General features: G+C 38.7%; 1 protein-coding gene across 1 annotated transcript; it reads left to right on the top strand.

The window, feature by feature from the left end:
• The first annotated feature begins 3780 nt into the window (after positions 1-3780).
• On the top strand, positions 3781-23689 carry IHO1 (interactor of HORMAD1 1). Its single transcript, XM_058171143.1, has 7 exons — positions 3781-3831; positions 5235-5409; positions 5929-6086; positions 9488-9536; positions 9734-9809; positions 17629-17732; positions 22234-23689. The coding sequence occupies exons 2-7, from the start codon at positions 5284-5286 to the stop codon at positions 23341-23343; spliced, it is 1623 nt and encodes a 540-aa protein (XP_058027126.1). The 5' UTR covers positions 3781-3831; positions 5235-5283; the 3' UTR covers positions 23344-23689.
• Positions 23690-24248: the final 559 nt, after the last annotated feature.

Here is a 24248-nt window from a genome sequence, read left to right as displayed (position 1 = left end):
TTTTTTTTATAAAGCTCTGGTATTAAGCTGATTAGATTCATATCCAAATCACTTCCAGTATTACATTTTTTTCTCAGAGCACATAAGGAGCACATTAGCTCAGGAAAATTCATAAAGAAAATCTCAAAGGGAGGAAAGGATTATCCTTTTTGAAAATAACACTAAAGATCTTTCTTCAGGAATGTGAGATACATTTGATTTTCCAACTAATGATACAGAGTTATTTACAAACCCTGGAGAAATAAAAGGTCTAGAATGGCTGCCAGCCATTAATGACATGCCAGCTTAGTTTTGATGCCTTTCTGTAGCTTGCATATTTTCCAGGAAGTTACAGTGAATTGTAGCAGCCGAGTTAAAATATCTGAATTGTTTGTGCTTGTTGAACCGGGCAGCAGTGTGACACAGTATATTCACTTTGGATGTACAGTTCAGATTTTGTCGCAGTGTGTGCTATGGTTAAATCTATCTGACGGCAAAGATTAACTTCTCACAGACACGCTGACACAATCCGTTTCAGGGCTGGGAAACTGTCCAGAGGATGCAAATGTAAAAAAAAATAATTAAAAATGTGCAGAAATTATAATGTTTGAGCTGTTGGTGAAGCCAAGCCAAGCATATGCCTTCTCTACAAGAAAATTTCCCCTATACTTACACCCAAGGAAAAACCTTTAAAAAAAAACCCACAATATTGAGACTAATTAAGTAAATAATATATTTTAATATTTGGATGGTTTTTTTACGAGGAGAGAATTTGGCCCTAGTTTTGAGCTAAATGCATAATCTGAGGCATCAGATCCTCTACCTATTTTATTTATTTATTTATTTTATTTTATTTGTCAACAAATACAAGAAAACAAGTAACGATAGACACAGAAATGGACAGATGAAACATTTTTGGCACCAAAAAAAAAGATATAAATTGGCAAAACATAGCCATAAACACATAGAATGATTACATATAATCGGGAACAGTAGGTTAGGGATGGTAGGCACACTGGTGCACTTATGCACATCCCCTTAGGGACCTCTTAAGAAACATGAAAGGTCCAGGGTAGACAGTTTACAGTAAAAGGTATGGGGATTAGAGAGACTAACAACAGGATCAGGTAGATTGTTCCAGACATTTACTACTCTATTGCAAAAGACATATTTCCTACAATTAAGATTAGAGCAAATTACATTGAGTTTGAATCTATTGATGGCCCTTGTATTATTATGGTTGAAATTAAAGTATTCATTTACAGGTAGAACATTTTGATAAATAATCTTATGAACTAAGCATAGGTTGAAACGTAGAGGATGTAGTTCGAGGCTTTCTAGACCTAAGATTTCAAGCCTGGTGGTATAGGGAATTTTATTTCGAGCAGAAGATTTGAGAACTCTCCTAGTAAAATATCTCTGGACCCTCTCTAATGTAATGATGTCTGAAATACAGTGTGGGTATGCTAAATTCTGAATGCTAAATACTTTATTTATTTATTTATTAAATTTTATGTGCTGCCCATCTCATGGGAGTTGATTCTAGGCAGCTTACACATATTAAAATAAATAAAAACAATAATAAATACTGTTAAAAGATGGGAAGTAATGTAACACACAGCACGCAGGAGAAGGTGGGGTCTTTCCTAATTCAATAGCCACCTCCAGAGTGGTGCACCTCCATTGGTGCCCCAAGCTAGCTGGCAGAACAGGGTCTTACAGAAGGTCAGAAGGGTGGGTGTGGATCTCACCTTGGTGGGTACAGTGTTCTAAAGGGCAGGAGTCTTGGCAGAATCGACTCTTCTCCTGGACCCCATCAACTGAAAATCCTTGACTGACAGGGTTTGCAGCATGCTCCCTCTGCCGGGATGGATGGGGCAAGCCAATCCTATTAGGATAAGACTGTTGTGACCCAGGCCCAAGTAGGTAGTGGTAGATGCAATCCGTCCAAAAACAGACAGACTTTATTAGAACAGCTGAGAATTAACTCATTCTCAGCGTAGTCCAAACTAAATCAAAGCAAATTCTTCCTTACACATTTCTTCAGTCTTATCATTAACCTTGGTCTAATTAGGCAAACTGCCAAAGGCTTTTCTTGGCAAAAGCTCAAAAGCAGAAGACGCCGACAAGAAATAAATGCAGCAAGACAAGGAACAAGGCTATCAATGTTGTTTTCCGGAAAAAAGCCCAAACACCGCTGCTGGTCTTTTAAGCCTTAGGGGAGGAGCCAATCATCTCTTGGCCCTACTCCCGAGTCATCCTCTCGGGAGTCCTTTGCTTTAGCTGCTCTTGCCTTCTGGCAGTTCTTCTCATGCGTGCAATAGGAACAGGCTCCTCCTGTTCCTCTGCCTCATTACTGCTAGCCTCTGGAGGCTCCAGAGTCCACACATCACTCCCCGATGGTCCTGGCCCCACCTCTGCCTCCAACGCAGAGCCTTCATCTGGGCCTTCCCCAGCCTCCAGGACTGACCCATGTTCTTCCTCAGCCTCATCGCTGTCGGACTCTGTTGCCAGCTCTGCAGGCTGCTGGCGGACCACAACAAAGACAGTAATTAGGGTAAACATCAAGATACAGCAAAGTAAACCCAAATCATAACATTTCCACTACCATGCTTGACAATAGATAAGAGGTTCTTGAGGTGAAATACTGTCTTTGGTTTTCATCAAACGGTTCTTCTGGTCCTATGGCCAAATAGTCCTATCTTTGCTTCATCTGTCCAGAACACGTTGTTCTAAAATACTGTTCTTTGCCTAGATGTTCATGAGACAACTATCTGAAATCTTTTCCGCTTGTAGATAATCTTCCGCATAGTAGAATGATTGATGTTCATTTATTTGGCAATCTTTGTAAGTTCCTTTTAGGCATCTCTGATTTTTTTTCCTTTCTGAAGGCCTCTGAGAGCTTATTCAATCTAGGAATGATGATAGCGCACACTTCAACAACAAAGAGCAAATCAAAGTAAATTTCTAAGGTTTCAGCAAGGCAGGTTCCAACCAGATCTTCTCTAATGATATTCTAATCATTTGCACCTGATAAGATGCACCTGATTCTAATTTTAGATAATGGTAGGGGCGTACCTATTTTTTCCACATGTAAAATTTGCTTTTATATTTATTTAAATTATGCAGTGAGCTACACAGAGCATAATATTTTATCCATTTTATCGATCAGTATTATTGGCATGCAGATCAAATATCTGTATGTATCATGCAGATATTGGCATGCAGATCAAATATCTGTATGTATCATACTGTTTTGAGTATATGTGACCCATGCTATAAATCAAAGCAGTACTAGGAAACATTTTGATGTGAAATTATTGCAGATGTTCCTCTGCATGGTTTGCTATTTTAAAATACCAAGTTTGTCATTGGTATAGAACAGAAGAAAAGTATATTGTGGTAGGTGGTATTCATTTGCTGTTTAGATATGTAATTTGTGCACAGCATAGGGCTTTATCTGTATCTGGAATATGGCTGAATTCATACTTTGATTTTATTATATTTATAGAAACATTTGCATATTTATTACATTTCCATAATCATTTGCTTCCCAATCATTTTTTCTGATATGCCAGTACTTCTAATCCAATATGCTCAGGTTTCCTATAAATGGAAAGGTATGTTTTGTTGGAATAGAGCTGCTGACATCAAATAAACATGACAGTGTTTGGCTTGTGCCCAAGTACTAGCTGAAAGATTCTGAAAAATAAAAACAACTAGCATATAAGATGGCAGACATAAGAAAGGAACTGCTTAAACATTACATGAATTGTGAGGTCAAATCAGAATTTCATCCCTGCAAACTCTAAGAGATTTCCAGTGAGGAAGAATCCAAACTGAGATTTTTAGGTAAACACAGAGTTTATGGAGTGAAGATATTAGGTGTAGGCCAATTATTTTTTATTAGTTCTATATTTTAGATCAGGGATCTCCAACCTTGGGAACTTTAAGACTTGTAGACTTCAATTCCCAGAATCTGGCTGGCTGAGGAATTCTGGGAGTTGAAGTCCACAAGTCTTAAAGTTCCCAAGGTTGGAGACCCCTGTTTTAGATTTATTTATTTATTTATTTGATTTCTATACCGCCCTTCTCCCGAAGGACTCAGGGCGGTGTACAGGCAACAATAAAATACAAAGACTACAATATCCAATTTAAAATGCAAGTTAAAAAACTTGCATTATTATAATAACTTGTGTTATTATAATTAGCCTAAAACTTTTAAAAAATTTATAAAAACCAAAGACCCCTTTAAAATTAGTAAAAATTTAAAATCCATAAAATTTATATAATTTAAATTTAAAATTTAAATTGACAAGATGACAAGGTATGAAGATTGTTTCACAATTTTAGCTTCTTAGTGAAAATATGTTAGGATACCCTGTTTCCCTGAAAACAAGACATCCCCTGATAATAAACCCAATCGGGCTTTTGGGCGCATGCGGTAAAATAAGCCTCCCCCCGAAAATAAGCCCTCCCTGAAAATATTTAAATGCAGAGCTGGAAATCGGGTAAGATGTCAAGAGGAGCCCCATCTGGCTCCATGTGCCCAAAAATAATAAGACCTTCCCGAAAATAAGGTCAAGCACTTATCTCGGGGTTAAAAAAATATAAGACAGGGTCTAATTTATTTATTACCCGTATTTTCAGGAAAACACGATAGCTAAACAGTAAATGTATTTTTATTAAAGAATTTGGAGTAAATTTAGGAATCACAATACAGATAGTCCTCAGCTTATGACCACAATTGAGACCAACAGTTCTGTTGCTAAGTGAAACAATTGTTAAGTGAATTTTGCCTCATTTTATGATCTTTCTTGCCACAGTTGTTAAGTGAATCACTACAGTTGTTAAGTTAGAAACACAGTTGAGTGAATGTGGCTTCCCCATTGACTTTGTCACAAAAGTTGATCCTATGACTTCAAGACACTGCAACCATCATAAATATGAGTTAGTTGCCAAATGTCTGAATTTTGATCACGTGACTGGGGGGGTGGTATGCTGCAGTGGTCGTAAGTGCCATAAGTAACTTTTTTCAGTGTTGTAACTTTGAACGGTCAGTAAATAAACTGTTGTAAGTTGAGGACAACCCATAGAGAAAAAAGAAATTAATGTATATTATTTGTTTACTAAGAGGGAACTTTTTTCATACTTCTCTGTTTAGCTAACTATGGATTATAGTTATAACTATATAACTTATAAATGTATGATTTGTTCATGCGCCTTGCTTGAGATATTCCTCTTTCCTTTTTCAGGTCCCATAAATCATCTGGCTGGACCAGCGCTCCCAATGAACATAACAGTATGAGTGATTCTCAGTTCCTTTTTGGCTCCCAGTTTTGCCCAGAGAATTCACAATGTGCATCAGCTTCAGTTGAATTTAGTATCCCACAGAGGCAGGACAAAGGTTCACAACAGAATTCTCAGGAAGTGAGTCTAATGTATAGTGTACATATAGCGACCATATAAGAACTAGGATGATATATTAGAGCAACTTTTAGTTTAATCAAATAGGATGCTATAGTATAATTTTCATGTTACCCAAATTTTTTGACAAATTTCATGCAGTTTATAATGGAAGTGACAAGATTCCTCTATTTTTCAATACAAACCAATATTTTTAAATAGGCAGTGAGGGGATTTGCCATTGTGCTATTTTCTGGAACTTTACCAGTTTTCCAGAATTTCTTGAAGAAAATACATATGATTCGGGTAGGCTACCAGCTAGCTCCTTTAGCAGTCTAGGGTACATTTAATTTAGCCTTGGATATTCGTTACCAAAAGAACCTTCTGACTGAATGGAGTTGTAAATATTTTTGAAAAAAATACAATTATATCTAGTGCACCCACTCATAAAAGTATATTTAGCAGTGACTGAATGCCACTGATTTGGCCTTTTCATAATTTATGTTAAAAACTCACATTTTTCATTTTTCTTGATAAAAACAGAACGATATCAGTATTTTTGCCAAATACCAGTCTAAACCACAGCTCTTTGGAAAAGAGGAAAAGGAAAATGTCTCCCTTAACAATTTTGCTGGAAGATTCAAAGGAGTCATGGAGCAATTTGAAGAAAATAAGAAAAAGATCAAGGAAAAATATGATAAGTATGCAAACATTTCCGCAAGCTGGGAAATTTATTTTTCCTCCTATTAAAAATAATAATGTACAACTATATAAGCTCTACAAGAAATAGTTAATGTTTCTTTCTTGAAGTATTGTGTGTATGTTTGTTCTTACATTTTATATCATCCGTCCTTTTCTATTCAGGTGAGTACCTTGGTCCACTAAGAAAATTTTAAAAACACAACAAAAGTCTATAAAGTTAAAAATAAACTAATCCACCTGTTGTCCCAAAGGTGCTTTTCCAAAAGGAAACTGGACTTTCTTGGGGGTTTTTTCCGTGAAAATATTTCACTTTTCATTCAAGGAGATTCTTCAGTTCTAACTAAAAGATGGGAATGGAAGGATTTAAATTCTTTACAGTCATCTGGTCATTGGAACTCTGAGTGTGATTGAGGCCACTTGGGGATTAATCTGTATTCTCCGAGTCACCTGAGCCAGAATGTGGAACCTTTTTTGGGACTGCTGAAAGGACAGTGTTATAAACAGGAGACAGGTGATATGTCGTATCCTTCCCCCTCTATTGAGGGAGGGCTGCTCAATAGAACAGTTAGAACTGAAGAAGCTTCTTGAATGAGAAGCAAAAAAAATTAAGGAAAAAAAGTCCAGTTGCCTTTTGGAAAAGCACCTTTGGGACAACCATGACCTAGATGAAATGAGAATCTCCATAGACTTTAATCCACCTGTTGGAAGAGATATTCATAACATAACATAACATAACATCAGAGTTGGAAGGGACCTTGGAGGCCTTCTAGTCCAACCCCCTGCCCAGGCAGGAAACCCTACACCATCTCAGTCAGATGGTTATCCAACATTTTCTTAAAAATTTCCAGTGTTGGAGCATTCACAACTTCTGAAGGCAAGTCGTTCCACTTATTAATTGTTCTAACTGTCAGGAAATTTCTCCTTAGTTCTAAGTTGCTTCTTTCTTTGATCAGTTTCCACCCATTGCTTCTTGTTCTACCCTCAGGTGCTTTGGTGAACAGTCTGACTCCCTCTTCTTTGTGGCAGCCCCTGAGATATTGGAACACAGCTATCATGTCTCCCCTAGTCCTTCTTTTTGTTAAACTAGACATACCCAGTTCCTGCAACTGTTTTATCCTCCAGTCCCCTAATCATCTTTGTTGCTCTTCTCTGCACTCTTTCTAGAGTCTCAACATATTCAGGTAGTCTTCACTTACCAACTACAATAGGGATTGGCAATTCCATCGCTAAGCAGTGTGGTTGTTAAGCTTGACATCACTTGCCCATGCTGATTTATGACATCAGTTGCAGCTGCAGTTGTTAAGTGAAGCACTGCAGGTGGTTAAGTGCAATTTGTGGCCTGCTAGACTCCTTTGCTTTCAGAAGCTGGCTGTGAAGGTAGGAAATGGCAATCGTGTGACCACGGGAACACTGCAATGGCAGCCACTTTGAGGAGCAGTCATAAGTCTTGCATTTTATCAGCATTGTAACTTGAACAGTCACTAAACAAGTGTTCAGTAAGCAAGGACCACCTGTACAGTTTTCAAAGTGCAGAGTGAGGGGGCCAGGGAATGTATTGCAGTGTGGAAGAAGATACCCTTCTGCATGCCAAATTCTATGAAACAGGGTACATCTTCAACAGGGTATTTTATGTCACCTGAATTTGGTTGAGAAATTGTCCAATAGGAAAGTCCACATTAAAGTAGCCTTTATACTTTATATAGCCTTTATTCCAGTGGTGAAATCGAAAATTTTTTACTACCAGTTCTGTGGGCGTGGTGTGGCTTAGTGGGCATGGCAGGGGAAGGATACTGCAAAGTCCCCATTCCCTCTCCACTCCTGGGGGAAGGATATTGCAAAATCTCCATTCCCACCCCACTCTGGGCCCAGCCAGAGGTGATATTTACCAGTTTTACGAACAACTCAAAATTTCCGCTACCGGTTCTCAAGAACCTGTCAGAACCTGCTGGATTTCACCCCTGCTTTATTCTCTATATCTATACAGAGAATGATAGTATCTTGCAACGATGGCTGTAATTATTTGAAGAAGGACTTCCATCCTGTGATTTTATCCTTACTGTCTGCAAAAAAAAAAAAATTAAATGGAACAGGAATGGGGTCTTTGCAACTAGGAAACTTCATTTCTGTTGGCTGGTGTATGTATGTATGTATGTATGTATGTATGTATTTACATAAACTATCAAATACATATGCAACGGGTGAAATGTAAAATTTGTTACTACTGGTTCTGTGGGTGTGGCTTGGTGGGGGATAATGTGACTGGGTGGGCGTGGCCAACTTTTTTTTTTTTACTTTTAAAAGCATTTTTTCTACAACCTCTTCAGCTGAAGAGGTTGTAAAAAAATGCTTATAAAAGCCTCTGATGATCAGGCAACTCAGCTGGGATCACCAGAGGAGCCTTTTAAAAGCATTTTTTTACAGCCTCTTTGGCTGAAGAGCTTGTAAAAAAATGCCTAGAAAGGGTTCTGACGATCCCAGCTGAGTTGCCTGATCTCCAGAACCCTTTAAAAGCTTTTTTTTTACAGCCTCTTCGGTCGAAGAGGTTGTAGAAAAAATGTTTTGAAAAGGTTCTGACAATCCCAGCTGAGCCGCGCAATCATCAGAGGCTTTTTTTTTTTTACTTTTAAAAGCATTTTTTCAGCCGAAGAAAAAATGCTTTTAAAAGTAAAAAAAATCTTTGATGATTGCGTGGTTTAGCGGGGAAGGGGGAGGCAGGGATTTTTGCTACCGGTTCTCCGAACCACTCGCCACCACCGCTACTGGATCAGGCGATCCAGTCTGAACCGGGAGCATTTCCCCCCTGATACACATGCATTGAGAATGTGCTCTAGGATTGACAGTAAGTTGGGAGAGGGACACATATTGAATAATGTCTCTAGTTTCTTATTGGTCATTGCTTGTTTCATTGTATACCGTGTATGTTTTCAATGTTTTCAGATCTGTAGACATTAGAAAGACTGAGGGTCAAGTTTAAACTTCTTTCTGAGGAATTGGAGATGGGAAATGCATATGTGAAAATGCTTGTAAATACAGTACCAGTATATGCATAATATAGAGTTGTATATGAGCTCACTGGTTTCATTTTTCTTGTTAAATTCTGCATATAATTAATTTGGCTGGTTAAAATAATAATTTATACAGCTGCTGGCATCCCTGCTTTAGTGCTCGCCATCTGCCAGCATTTCAGAAAGACCCATCAGCTTGGGATTCTTACTAATGGGATTTATTTGGCTGTAAAAGTGAATGTTTCATAAATATTTTAATATAGAATTAAGGCATTTCCAACCCACATATTATTGTTTATTGCACAATCTTGTGAGATTCTCTTAGTCTTTCCTATTCGTTTTCTTCTGATTAATGTGCATATGAAGTTTGTAATTTTCCAATATGTCTCTTTCAGTGATCTTTTAAATGCTTTTATTTTGAACACCAAAGAGAGTCTTCAAAAGGTAAGGGAAAGTTTGATTGTCAGAAGTTGAAAATAAGGATAGAAAAGTTGCACTACATTTTGATATTTTGTCTTTCTTACTACTATGTGATAAAATACAATTGCAACTTCTCGATTTAGATGAAAACATTGAATACTCAGAACATATAATAAAAGAAATGAATACCCATCAGCCAACATTATTAATTTATTTTTCAGTTTCAATCCTCTTTCAATATGTTAGAAGAAACTCTGAAATCTGTTTTGAATGATTTGGGAAATATTTCTAAGACAAGTAAGTATGTGGAATATTTTTGTATCCAACGGAGAATAAAATCAAATGAGTCACTGTACTAACCCATTCCATTGTGGGAATATTTCCTGATGGTATGATTTGCCCTGGATTATCTATATCTATGGTATATCTATATCTATCTAGGTCTGTCTGTCTGTCTATCATCTATCTATCTATCTTTCTATCTATCTATCTATCTATCTATCTATCTATCTATCTATCTATCTATCTATCTATCTCCTGCCTTTATTATTTTTATAAACAACTCAAGGCAGCAAATATACATAATACTCCTCTTCCTATATCCCCCACAACAACAACCCTGTGAGGTGGATTGGATGGGAGAGAGTGACTGACCTAATATCACCCAGCCGGCTTTTATGCCTAAAACAGAAGTAGAACTCATAGTTTCCCAGTTTCTAGCTTGGTGCCTTCACCACTAAAGAAGATTGCTGAAAAATTCCTGAAAGACTGGGCAGGCAATACCCATTGGTCTTGATGCCTGTATATGATACCCTAAATAACAAATAGCCTACCTTAAATAATAGTTGCTGGAAGAAGCATTAAAAAAGACCTATTTTGATACTTACTTGTGTTTCTCAGCTTCCCAAATACCTTGCAGGTCATTGTGTGATACAAAATACTGGACCTCTTGCCTGATCTAGCAAGACTGTACCTATAGTCTTATCAGAAGAATGCTATATAGCTATAAGAAAAGGTTTTATGAGCTGTGATTTTCCAATCAAAAATGTCTAAATTAAAAAGGAGTGAGTGGCATCTTATTTTCAATGAGATGTTGTTTATTTTCCCATGTTTAGGCCATATTAATAAAATTTATTCTGTCCTGTTTGGGTTGCTACCTCATTTATTGGTAATATTAATATTATATTTTAACACATTTGAATATTTGTTATTACGATAAAGACCAACATTACAGAAACAACACAAGATACTAAGCAATAGAACAAGTACAGTATTTGAAAGATAATCAAAGTAGGATGTGCAAGGATGATGAACATATCTAAAATATTAAGGAAGGAGAATTTGGAGATATATCATAGCTTTCTCTATAGCTATATTTACTCATAATGTACTACCTTGAAATTGCAGTTTTTTGTTTTCTCCTGAACATTCACACAGCAATAAACCACTTGGCAAAGAAAACACTCTGTTTCGATAGTAAATATACTAAAAGTGATTCACTGTAAAAGTCCTGCATCCTTCACTTGGCCATCTGGAATTCTTCCTAGGCTTCATCCTCATTCCTTCTCTCCCCCACCCCCCACCCCAGGCGTTATCTTGGAACAAATCCCAGTCTTCTTTTTCGTCCTCCCAAGTTCTGGAAAAGTACACTTGACATTTACCAGTAGCACAAATCACATAGCAGAATGTTACATGCCTAATGAAAATGGATCCACCGCTTTCAATATATTGCACTGCCCATCCACATTGATTCGTCTCTGTAAGACTGCTAATAAATATGCTTTTTGACTTGGTACACAGTGATGATTAAATATCTTCCTACCATCCAAATAACAAAGATGGAGACGTGGAAAGATACTGTGTTCTCTTTAAAAGCCCAGTGTCTTTGCCTTCTGATTGTAGTTTGTGTTTTCCTCCAACTAACATATTTAAGAATGCAACTTGTTCCTTGTAAAAAAAATTGGGAGAAACTCTTTATATTCATTTGTATTGGTCAGTAGAAAAGCAGCAATGGTGTATTGGATTTCACAGATGCCATAAGATGGGCAATGTCCAAGTCCCTAAATGCTATGAATAGAACTTTTCTGTTTTGAGATTATAACCTCCTATAAAGAAGGCAGCAATTTAGCTTCTGATTTAAAGTTGCTGTTTGGGGAGAACAGATATGCCTTCATAGCTAAACAAGTTCTGCTATCTATTTTTGGCTCTGTGTTTGTGCAGTTCTTCAGCGATTGAATAATTGCATAGACATGCACCATTGATGCAGCACAGTAGGAACAGTGTTATAATAAAGGCTTCAGAAGACATTTAAGCACTCCATGCTGCTGCGCAAAGATGTCTACTCACTGCCAGAGCTTATGGCATAGCTTAATCAATCTTTTTTTTTAAAAAAAACCTGATTTTTTTCATGGCCATAAAAATATCATAAATTTATATAGATCTACTTAGTTATTTAAACTAATTGTAGCAGGGTAAAAGAATGGAGTTCTCATACATTTTCTCACAGAAGTCCTATGGATCTTCAGATCCTGGCCCATTGTCCCTGGGGTAGTAGCTTGTATGCTTATTGTCATCATTTCTTATCTAAGCATTACCTCATTTAGAGTCCATTGGAATTGGTTGGTTTACAAATTCAAATAAATATATAAATAAATATTTCTAATTTCTCCTATATCTTCCTATGAGGCAGGGTTGCTACAAACCATGAGCCACGGTGGCGCGGTGGTTAGAGTGCTGTACTGCAGGCTACTTCTGCTGATCACCAGCTGCCAGAAGTTTGGCAGATCGAATCTCACCAGGCTCAAGGTTGACTCAGCCTTCCATCCTTCCGAGGTCGATAAAATGAGGACCCAGGTTGTTGGGGGCAATAGGCTGACTCTGTAAACCACTTAGAGAGGGCTGAAAAGCACTGTGAAACGGTATATAAGTCTAAGTGCTATTGCTATTGGTATATTGATTTTTTTTCTGGCAAATTATGACAGTAGACATAAATAAATAAATATGCTATAGTGCCACCTCCTGGCCTTGTGACACTGAAGCATATAGCTTCTTTCCCCTCTTGTTTGGGAGACAGATCAATCTCACAAGAAATAAATAAAATCTAACTACATTTTAAAAAAGTATTTAAAACTCCCTTTTCAGCTTTTAAGTATTCACAACAAAAATATTCATTGGCAAAGGAGATAAAAAATACAGAGCTACGCTATACTTGATCTTGCAGCTCTCCAGGGCCAGCCCATAATACTTAGAAAAAACTCATTTGTGCCTTCTTTTCTGCCTTCTTTCTCTTCTACTGCTCTCACGGCACAGCTTTGTTTCCTACCTGAATAAAATAACAGTAAAACATGTATTTAAAAAATTTAACTTATGTAGCTAAGTTCAGTATGGAGATACAGAAGGATTGCTAGTTAATCAGCTCAAGATTCCCACCATGTATATAAGTCTTATGACCCCAGAGAGACACTGGTGCAATTTCAGACCAGGGACACCTGTATATGTGAAAGGGGCTGGAATTAATTCGCTACTGCATCAAAATCATTGGTCTTCTTTATGCTGATTGGCACTTCTTCAGTATTTCAGTTTATCAGAATCCTTAATGGAGATTTTTGAGACCGAATTTACACCAAAGCAACTGCTGTACCATTTACCTGGACCTCTATCACTGTACTAGAATATCTTACTTGGAATCATGGTGTTGGGATAGGAAGACTATGCTTTTATGTTAAACACAGCTAATGTTTGTGTTATTCATGAAAGTTTTGCTAAGAATGAACAATGGGCAACTAAACAGGACTATTGAAACTTTTTTTAGAACGTTATACAGTGTTCCCAAACTGCGTAATGCCAAAGCACATGCATTTTCTCCACTCCTCTGAAAGTATTTTCTGAAAAATTGATTTCCTACTGGATTATATTGTATGAAAATTTTCTTAGAATTTCAACTAAAAAAAATTAAGATTCTCATTAAAGGAAAAAAAAAAGAGAACTGGGATTCAGATACAGTAATTTCAGAAAATTGATGCATTTTGTATAAATATTAGAAGCCAGACTAAATGCATCAGTGCTTCCCCTGCTGCTTAAACTAATAAGCTCAAAACAAATGGTATGAGCTATTAGTAAAGGATCAGTCACTCAGCAGTAGTCATTTTAGGGTAGAAAGAAAAAAAATAATCCTGTTTTCTGTTGTAGGCTTGTGAAATAATGTAATATCCATTAATAACAATTGTAGATGAAAAACTTTTTATTCAAGGAAATAAATTATTTTATTATTAAATATATTATTAGATATATATTATTAGATATAATAGCTAGCCATATATTTTGATGCAACTTCTGCTTTTTGTGTAGCTTTTGAATACGGTTAAATAAGATCAAGTAATATGCTCAGTAGCAGTTGCAACATCATTGATAGATCTAACTGTTTCAGCATAAGATCTACAAAACTAATAATGAAAAATGCTAACTTTGTAATAATTTAAAAGGCAATTTTATTTAACTTTTCACATTCCTCAAGAGCAATAACCTTTTGAGAAATGGTAATACATTCAGTAATACATATTCTCAAAAGGTACTTGGTGGCTATCTTGAAGGAATAAGTGACGTTTAAATACAAGATTGAGAAGAGCAACCTAGACATTTTGCAAAATAGTGGAAAAATTCAGCAGCCCCATGAATACCAATGATTCAAATGACTAGGAAAGGTATAGACTGTATTGGATAATATAATGGAAAAGAAGGGATCCCAAATTTATAAGTTTCATGACAGGGCTGTTAGCACTGGATATACACATTTTGTGGGTGTGTAGGTGTGTTTTTCAAGTGACTTCAAGCCACTCCTAACCCAAAGCTCAAGGTAATATTAATTCTGAATGAATTATTCCTTCTCAGATAAGCCTGTCGTGTTAGGCAGGTTAGAAATAGCGATGACTCAGTTTCACCTACAACTGGCTAGTATCCTCATCCTAGATTTATTACAAAAACTTTATTGGTTTTATCTGGATTAAACTTCACAGAGTTAAGTCTACCTTTAGTTATTCTTACTGCATATTTTTTTCTCAACTATTACCAAAATAATCAGAGATAGCAATACCTAAGTTGAAGTTCTTGTAAATATGGTTGATATATTTTATTATTTGAAACTAGAGAAGAAATAATTTAAAACTATTGTGGAAGATTTTTTTTCTTCCAAGGGTTCCCTAATAAAAGATAATTATGATTAGATTGCCAACAATCAAACTTCACTTTTTTGTGAGATGGGCGCCATACAGATTTGATAAATAAATAAATAAAACCTGCTGACATACCCTAGATCAGTGTTTCTCAACCTTACCAAATGTAGGATTTGTGGAGTTCAGCTTCTCAAATTACCCAGCCATCATGCTGTTCTTAGTGATTCTACCCAGGGCTTCTTCATTCGACCCAAAGTTAGGAAAATAGAAGGCAAAGTATTTTTGATCTTCCTGCCCCAAATCCAGAATTATAGAACTTAGCAAACCATACACTAACTCTGTAATGAGAAAAATTCTCTTATAAAACCAAATTTCTAGATATGAAGAATTGTTCAGGAGAAAAGGCAGTGGTGGGATTCAAGTAATTTAACAACCGATTCTCTGCCCTAATGATTTCTTCCAACAACCAGTTTACCAAACTGATCAAAAAGTTAACAACCGGTTCTCCTGAAGTGGTGCAAACTGGCTGAATCCCACCACTGAGAAAAGGAATATATGGTGAAAATAAGAGAAGGCAACAATCACACACAGAACTCAAAATACAATACTTACATTCAGCCTAACTAAAATAAACTCTTCGGTTTCAGCAGACTTTTTTAAGGATAATTGAATAGAGACCATTCATCTATTGTACAGGTTGAATTCACAGGAAAGTCCTTACTTTTTTCCCCCTCATTGTTTTCTCTTGCCTGTTCTCTGAGCAATTCTCCCTAGTTTTGTAATACATGTGAAAGGCCCACTTTGTGGAGAGACTGCTGCTTTGTCCGTAAAGAACAATTTTCTATTTCAGATGTTCTAGATTTAGCCAGGAAATCAGAAACAAGCTAATTCCTAAACATATTTTCTTAACAACCCTTGATGGAATTATAAACATACAATCTTTATAATTTTCATCAGCTTTTCATTTGAATAAATGGGAGAAAATTGGAGAAGTACTTGGGAAACCGAAACTGAATTCCATCTATTCAGTTCTCAGCATTGTCAGTTCATTAAATGACTTGGGGAACATTGTGAGACCATATCAGAAGTAAGAGTCAGCCTCGTCCAATATAATTGAATCATACATTCGAAAACTCAGTAATTGAAATCAGAATTATCCGTTTCAGTTAGCTGCAACTGAAGCTATTCTCTTAGTAAATATAGTATTGACAATGCATTTTTCTTCTGGTTGTAGCAAATTAGGATCCGAGACATGAGTATCCATAATGTCCATTCAACTATATTATCCATATTCCACAAGCAGACAAGATTTTAGAAAAAAAGCAACTTGGTGCAAGTACCGAATGGCAGTGGTTATCCAACTACCCACAATTGGTATGGGTTGGTACCCTAGTCATTACAGCAGATGTGGAATGATGAAGAAATTGGATTAAGTGCTCTGTACCATGATCATGGACATTACCCTGTGGTGGAATATAGTCTAGATTCTCAGCAAGGAGAGGTTGCATTCCAAAGGTGCAAGAGACAGCAAAGTTTAGATTGTTTGGGAGGAAGATTGTCAAGACAGCTGCTGGCTAGGAGTTCTCTGAGTATATCTTTAATGATGCAGGGAGTTTGCTTTAGTTTGGCAAGATTGATGTCAGGCTTCAAAAAACCAAGAAAGACACACTGAGTCTTTTCAAAGCAGTTTCCTTTATTGTTCCTCTCCTATAGACAGAAATCTTGCCAAATTAAAGCATAGTACTGGCATCATTAATGATACAGTCTGAGAACTCCTAGGGAGAAGCTGTCTTGTTCCCCTTCCAACCATACTATCTAAACTTTGCTGTCTCTTGCTCCTCTGGAATGCAGCCCCTCCCTGCTGGAAATCTGAACTATTATCTATCACATCTGCCTTGATCATTAACCCTTTGACGAACTCTTCTCTTCCAAGTTTTGGATTGCAGGAAGGATGGAGCTCAGTAACTGTAATGTGGAGGTATGGAAAGGTGTTTTGGGGGCTGCCAGGAATGGTCTTTTTGCCATTGGAATATTGTTTCTGTTTTTATTGCTGTTTTTGTGAGCTGCTCAGGGTACTGAACATAAGCTGGGCAGCCATATAAGTTATTAAATAAATACTATAAATCCATTATGGAAAGCTTTCCAGAACCTCAGCTTGACAAATTTCAAAACGTTACTCGAAGAAAATATTCTCCTTTGATTCTGTGTGGATGCAGAATCTCCCTGGCTGAATATTCTGGAACGTGCTTCAGGAGTGGAGCAGAACAGAAAGGCACAGTAAGTTATGCTTTTAAAGACAGATATGTAGATATTATCACAGCCTGTTTTCTCTATATATATAATCCATAAATGGGATTTGAGACAAAAGCTACCAACTGGTTAGAATGAGTCTATTTTCATTGTGTGAAGCCATCTCAAGAGTCTCATAGCTCTTTCAATATTAACATAATTATTAGCACATTAGCTTTTGTGGATCTTTGTCTACTTCATCAAATGTGTCTGAGGTTTTTAACTACTCACAGTTGTGGGATCAGAACAGAAATGGAGAAATAAGAGTATAGAGAAAAGAGACAGAATTGGTTGAGGGATAAAATTATTTTGGATGTTGATTCTGAGTAGCAATAAAATAATAAAAAGTAATATTTCAGAAGGATTATGCTTACCAGATCAGCGTAGCAAAAATAACTTTACAGACCAAATTAAAATGGCAACATATAGTCCTTAAAGTATTTTAGTTAATTTAATGTCAAATCGAATAGCATTGTGTAAATGTTCAAGCCCTCTGTCTGAAAAATGTTATAGCTACTTCACAATCTTTGGTAACTTCATGATTATGTCACTAAACGATAGTATTTCAATCCCAGTTCCATTGAAAAACCTGGAATGGCATTTTATTCATGTATTCAGGTGACAGAATAAATGTGGTTTGTATCGATTTCTCTGTCTAGTGCAAGAAACCTCTCAGTCCCATTATGGATTGTTACTGAATGCTCTTGGTGAGAAAAATGAAATGGGACAGGTGTTATTGGGAATGGAGAAAAGGCTGCAAGAAGTAAGTATGAAATTGTTCTTTAGTAAGCTGTAATTTGTCCTAGCTTCACTGTTTCTTCAGAAGAGATAGTCTACAGAGACATAGCCTAATGTTATGTTATCATAGGTTATAAAATAATCATGTAATCTTTTAAGATATTAGACACTCTTTCTGCAGGTCAAAAACCTAAAAGTTCCAAAAGCGGCATTTTTGCCATTGTTGATAGCCTGTCAATAAAATACATTTTTAAAAAAAATTACATGATCATACATTCCATGCATTACAAATTATTTTACAGAATTTAACTTTGAATAGTAATGGAAAATTCTTACCTTTATTTAATCCTGTAGGTAGGTTCTTTGTTCAGCTAGTGAGAAAGAAAAAAAAACCCTGATATATTCCTTGAAATTTATTTGATTGGATGAAAATAGGTCAATTTTGCTGTGTTATAATTATCTGCTTAACATTAAAGAAGTATGATTGATTACTTAAATGCCAAATCTGCCTGTAAAGAAGTCTTGTTCTCAGAAGCTAAACCACATATCTTTGCTGGGAAAATATGACTTAATGAAAACAAGAACAGCTTTGCAAATAAATTAGGAAAGTTATGAGCTTACTAAGTTCATTGGTTCATTAATATCTGTGTCATGCTGATGACTTAATAAATTAACATTCTTTGCCTGGTTGAATCCTTTAATTCTTACTTTATAGATAACTAAGTTAGAGACTTTTTTAAAAGTCTTTTTTAAAGAAGACAACTCTCTCTAAAGAAATCCTTTCAGTTAAAATTTTCCCTTTTATTAGCAGAACAAAATATTTTGCCCTGGAGTTGCACTATAGCACTTTGAAGACAGCCAAGAAGCTGATATGGGTTAATAAGGGTCTTGGAGTGTGGAAAATCTATTAGGGTCACAAAGAGACCCCAAATCATAATCTTTTTTTTTCATGGATGTCAGCTTTCAAAACTACCATTGAGGAATTACATTTTTTAATACTTTAGGCTCCACAGTGGCAAATTTTTGAAAGCTGACATCCATAACAAATATTATGATTATTTAACTCTCTAGAGACAGCTTACAGCACATTAAAAGATGAAACTACATTCCTTCATGTTACAGACAATAAAACCACAGGGTTTCTCCAGGTGTCCATCTTTGCTTTAAAGAATTGCAGAGCCCTTTGGGCAATGTGAGATATAAGAGGAAAGAAAGTAAGACAATTTTATTCTATTTTATTTTTTCCTCATTTCTGAACCACCCATCTCCTTCAGAGAGGGAGTGGGTGGCATACAACTTCAAAGTATAAAAACAGTATATAAAACTCTGTTAAAAATTAATTAAGGTGATGGGAGGTTCTCATGGCACCAGCCAGCCCCACAACCGCATGGGTTCCCCATGTGAGGTCAGAGAGCGATCTTTTAACTCCTTTTCAGAAGGCAGGAGAATGAGTACCTGTCTCACCTCCAGGGGGAGGGGGGAATATTCCACAGGGTGGGGGCAATGGCAGGGAAGAATCTCTTCCTATGCCTTGCCAGGCAGAGTTCTTTTATTTATTTATTTTATTTATTTATTTATTTAATTAAACTTTTATACCGCCCTTCTCCCGAAGGACTCAGGGCGGTGTACAGCCTTCATTTAAAACAATTAATATACACGCTAAAATAACAATTAAAAAACTTATTCAATAAAAGGCCGAAATTAAAACCGTCCAATTGACCCTATAAAATACCCAATAAAATTACAATTTAAAAATTTAAAATTTAAAATTTAGAGTTTAAAAATCAGGCCAGTCCCGCTTGGATAAATAAATAAGTTTTCAGTTCCTGGCGAAAGGTCCGAAGGTCAGGCAATTGGCGCAAACCGGGGGGAAGTTCGTTCCAGAGGGTAGGTGCTCCAACAGAGAAGGACCTTCCCCTGGGGGCCGCCAGCCGACACTGTTTGGCGGACAGCACCCTGAGAAGACCCTCTCTGTGAGAGCGTACGGGTCGGTGGGAGGCATATGGAAACAGCAGGCGGTCCCGTAAGTACCCGGGCCCTAAGCCATGGAGCGCTTTGAAGGTGGTAACCAAAACCTTGAAGTGCACCCGGAAGACCACAGGTAGCCAGTGCAGACTGCGCAGGAGTGGTGTTACCCGGGAGCAACGTGATGCTCCCTCAATCACCCACGCAGCTGCATTCTGGACTAACTGAAGTCTCCGAGTGCACTTCAGGGGTAGCCCCATGTAGAGAGCATTGCAATAATCCAGGCGAGAAGTGACGAGAGCATGAGTGACCGTGCATAAGGCATCCCGGTCAAGAAAGGGGCGCAACTGGCGGACCAGGCGAACCTGGTAAAAAGCTCTCCTGGAGACGGCCGTCAAGTGATCTTCAAACGACAGCCGTCCATCCAGGAGAACGCCCAAGTTGCGCACCCTTTCCGTTGGGGCCAGTGACTCGCCCCCAACAGTCAGCCGTGGTTGCAGCTGACTGTACCGGGATGCCGGCATCCACAGCCACTCCGTCTTGGATGGATTGAGTCTGAGTCTGTTTCTCCCCATCCAGACCCGTACGGCCTCCAAACAACGGGACAGCACTTCGACAGCTTCGCTGGGGTGGCCTGGGGTGGAGAAGTACAGCTGGGTATCATCAGCGTACAGATGATAACTCACCCCAAAGCCACTGATGACCTCGCCCAACGGCTTCATGTAGATGTTGAACAGGAGAGGCGAGAGAATCGACCCCTGCGGCACCCCACAAGTGAGGCGCCTCGCGGCCGATCTCTGCCCCCCTGTCAACACCGTCTGCGACAGTTGGAGAGGTAGGAGGAGAACCACCGATAAACGGTGCCTCCCACTCCCAACCCCTCCAACCGGCGCAGCAGGATACCATGGTCGATGGTATCAAAAGCCGATGAGAGATCCAACAGGACCAGGGCAGAGGAGCAACCCCTATCCCTGGCCCTCCAGAGGTCATCCACCAACGCAACCAAAGCTGTCTCCGTGCTATACCCGGGCCGGAAGCCGGACTGGAACGGGTCTAGATAGACAGCTTCCTCCAGGTACTGAGGGAACTGCCATGCCACCACACTCTCTACAACCTTCGCCACAAAGCGAAGATTGGAGACTGGACGATAGTTACCCAAAATAGCTGGGTCCAGGGAAGGCTTCTTGAGGAGGGGTCTCACCACCGCCTCTTTCAAGGCAGCGGGAAAGATCCCCTCCATCAAAGAAGCATTTATAATACCCCGGAGCCAGCCTCGTGTCACCTCCTGAGTGGCCAGCACCAGCCAGGAGGGGCACGGGTCCAGTAAACATGTAGTGGCATGCAGCCTCCCCAGCAACCTGTCCACGTCCTCGAGAGCCACAGCATCAAACTCATCCCAAACAACATCAACAAGACGCACCTCAGTCATCTCATCCGGATCATCGCAATCTTGGTCCAAGCTATCCCGGAGCTGAGCGATTTTATCGTATAGATAACCGCTAAACTCCTCGGCACGTCCCTGTGAGGGGTCATCCCGTCCCCCCTGGTGAAGGAGGGAATGGGTTACCCGGAACAGGGCGGCCGGGTGGTTATCTGCTGACGCAATGAGGGAGGAAGCGTAGGAACGCCTCGCCACCCTCAGTGCCACTAGGTAGGTCTTTGAGAAAGACCTAACTAGTGTCTGATCAGCTTCGGAACGGCTGGACCTCCAGACACTCTCTAGGCGTCTTCTCCGGCGTTTCATCTCTCTCAGCTCCTCAGAGAACCAAGGAGCTAATTGAGATCTGCGCCGGGTCAGAGGCCGCAAAGGCACGACACGGTCCAAAGCCCCAGCCACGGCCTGTTCCCAGGCCGCCACCAGTTCTTCGGTTGTGCCGTGGGCAAGATCCTCAGGAAACGGCCCAAGCTCCGTCTGGAACCTCTCAGGGTCCATCAGGCGCCTGGGACGGAACCAACGCATTAACTGACGGGGTCTTCAACATAGGAACAGGCCAATGTAATTGGATGAAGCCAATTCTGTAGGTAGCCTGGCCCCATGCCATGTAGGGCCACATACATGTCTTGCAAGACATAACTAACGCCTTGATTGAATACCCAGGGCAGTTTGTGGAGCAGAGGTGTTACATTGCCATTCTTTGTTGCCTTGTACAAGTTAACAGTCCTCCTATACGATACTGGATTTAATTCAGACTTGATAAAATCCTGAGTTGGGGGTGGGTGGGTTTGTCTTTTTTGATACATGGGAAATTCAAAGTAAGAAATCACTTGTCTGTTTCATGATGTAGTGAACATTACACAAATGTTAAGTTATAGTTCATATATTTTGAAGATACTGCATGTTTGGCTTCAAGGCATAACAATAAACTCTTTATATGTCTCGCCTATATATATAAAAGAAACATACCTACTTCCCCCACACATTGTAAGGAAAATAGAGTGCATGAAATGCCCTTCAGCGGAGAGAAAAGTTCAGTAAATTATATGCAGTATTGTACTTGGATTGAAAGCATTTTTAAACCCATCTTAACCGTTTTCTCTGCTGTTATGACCACTTTTCACAGAAAGATACAGAAATCTCAGATCTGAAGTCTAGCCTTCAATTACTAAAAGATAGTCTGGAGCAATTTACAGTTCAGCAGAACCAGCAGCACTTGAGGATCTGTGAACAATTGGACCACATGAAGCTTTCCAAAATTCTGAATGACTTACAAGCATTCATTTCTGCACCCAGAGAATCCCATCATCTCAAGGACAACAGCTCTCAGACTTCTCCAGATACGCTGCTGAACCAATTATCTTATAGTTGCCACTTGAATGTTTTAAACATCTCTCCTGCAAACAAAGACATCTCTAATAAGGCTGCCTCAGAAAGTAAAGAAAATTTTAACATGCGGCCAAAGAGCCATATTCCAGCCGGAGGCCCCAATGCCGACAAAACGCTTTGTTGCTGCAGTGCAAGTCTTCTTGCAAAAAGCCAAGAGAGAAAGTGGTTCCTTGGTCAAGAGCCAAACGAAGCTACTCCGGTGAGGAAAGTGATCCAGAGAAACAACCAAGCAAAAGGCTACAGCGCTACGAAACACTCACAGCTAAACCATCCTGAAATGGATAATGGGTTCATGCGAAATCACGCAGGTGATGGGAAAAGTGAGGAAGTAATCCCAGGCAAAATGAATAATAAAAACAAAGGAAACAGAGTTAAACAGGGCAAGTCATGGTTGCCTAGCCAGAGGAAAAGAATGTACCCCTCCAGGAAAGGAAACGGTCTGAAATATTCCAGAGCTAATATAAAACAGGAAGCAATGGGAAAAGGACACTCCGTTGCAGAACACGCCTGTAGGGAAACGAGGGAATCTGGTAGTATTAGCTTGAGGCCTGTGGTTTTGAGCGAGAAAAAGACAGGCAGTTTCCAGGACAGAAAGGCGAAGAAATCTAAGCTCCTATTCCTTTCCCGTGAAAACCAGCAGCCCACGCCAAATCTCCATGAGAGGCCTGGCATTAAGGGCAACCATTGTGTTTGGCCCTGCTCCTCTCCAGAAAGTTCCTTTCCCCAAACCCAGATCAAGTGGCTAGATCTCTTTGATAATTACTCCCTGACTAATTGCAATACTCCTGTCCCCAAGAATGCCACGGCCTGTTGCCAATTATTTTTTGACAGCGAGTATTCTGATTAAAAGGAGTTTGTATATATCATCTGTTGTGGAACTTTCCTTGTAAAACATTACCAAAAAAGAACCGTGTTTGAGTATTGTAAATAGTAATCCCAGCATCCTCTTGGATCTACCACTGCCACCATCAATGAAGAGTTGTTTTCTGTTATAACATTTTGAGAAATACTATAGTAAAGTAGAAAAATGGAGCAAGTATCACTTAATTCCTCTGCAGTTCTGGAGATGGGAAAGGAAATATATGACTAAAATAGTTTTCTTCAATATGTCTATACCTCTTTGCTTTTTGTCTCTTCCCCAAAAATGTAATTTTACCCACTGTTGTTACATACATGATGCCCCAAATAAGAATATTCTGAACTTAATAGTATGGTTGTGAGCATAGGAGTGTTTATTTGATTTATAATATAAGACATGGTACTTGATAAATGTGTTTATTAAACCTGTACAATAAATATTTTATGGATTCTGGCCAATTCTGAAACTGGGAAGATTCTTGCAACTGGTTTTGCTGATACGCTGAATACTCTTTTTTGTGACTATATGAGGAAAGCAGCTCAAGGAAGCAGGTCCCACATGACTTGATATGTTATTTGATTAAGGAGATTTGGGACTTATCTAAACACTCTACTTGCCTTGCTGTAAAATTGTTCCACAAGCTGTTTGTTGGGGACATACCATATTTTTTGCACTATAAGATGCACTGGACCATAAGTTGCGGGAAAACAAGGAAAAAAAATTGCCTCTGGCTTCCAGCATCCATCCAGTATTTATCTGGCTAGTGTCCTTGCAGTAAACAGCTTGGTCAGCTTCAGCACGTTACCACAGCCCCAGCATGTAGCTCGTCAGGGCGCCAATCCATTGTGCCCACCACCGGTCAACTGAGCTGAGCTGCCGCTGCCAGGGAACGC

The sequence above is a fragment of the Ahaetulla prasina genome, chromosome 2, assembly GCF_028640845.1.
Source record: "Ahaetulla prasina isolate Xishuangbanna chromosome 2, ASM2864084v1, whole genome shotgun sequence".
In the NCBI taxonomy this organism is placed as follows: domain Eukaryota; kingdom Metazoa; phylum Chordata; class Lepidosauria; order Squamata; family Colubridae; genus Ahaetulla; species Ahaetulla prasina.
Note: the sequence above shows the minus strand (reverse complement) of the source record. Positions and strands in the feature narration are given on the sequence as shown.

Excerpts from the sequence above, each read along its gene's own strand:
- IHO1 (XM_058171143.1), top strand. The coding sequence starts at position 5,284 with ATGAGTGATTCTCAGTTCCTTTTTGGCTCCCAGTTTTGCCCAGAGAAT. Across the intron at positions 5,410-5,928 it reads CACAACAGAATTCTCAGGAA|AACGATATCAGTATTTTTGC; the intron begins GTGAGTCTAATG and ends TGATAAAAACAG. Across the intron at positions 17,733-22,233 it reads TGGAGAAAAGGCTGCAAGAA|AAAGATACAGAAATCTCAGA; the intron begins GTAAGTATGAAA and ends CACTTTTCACAG.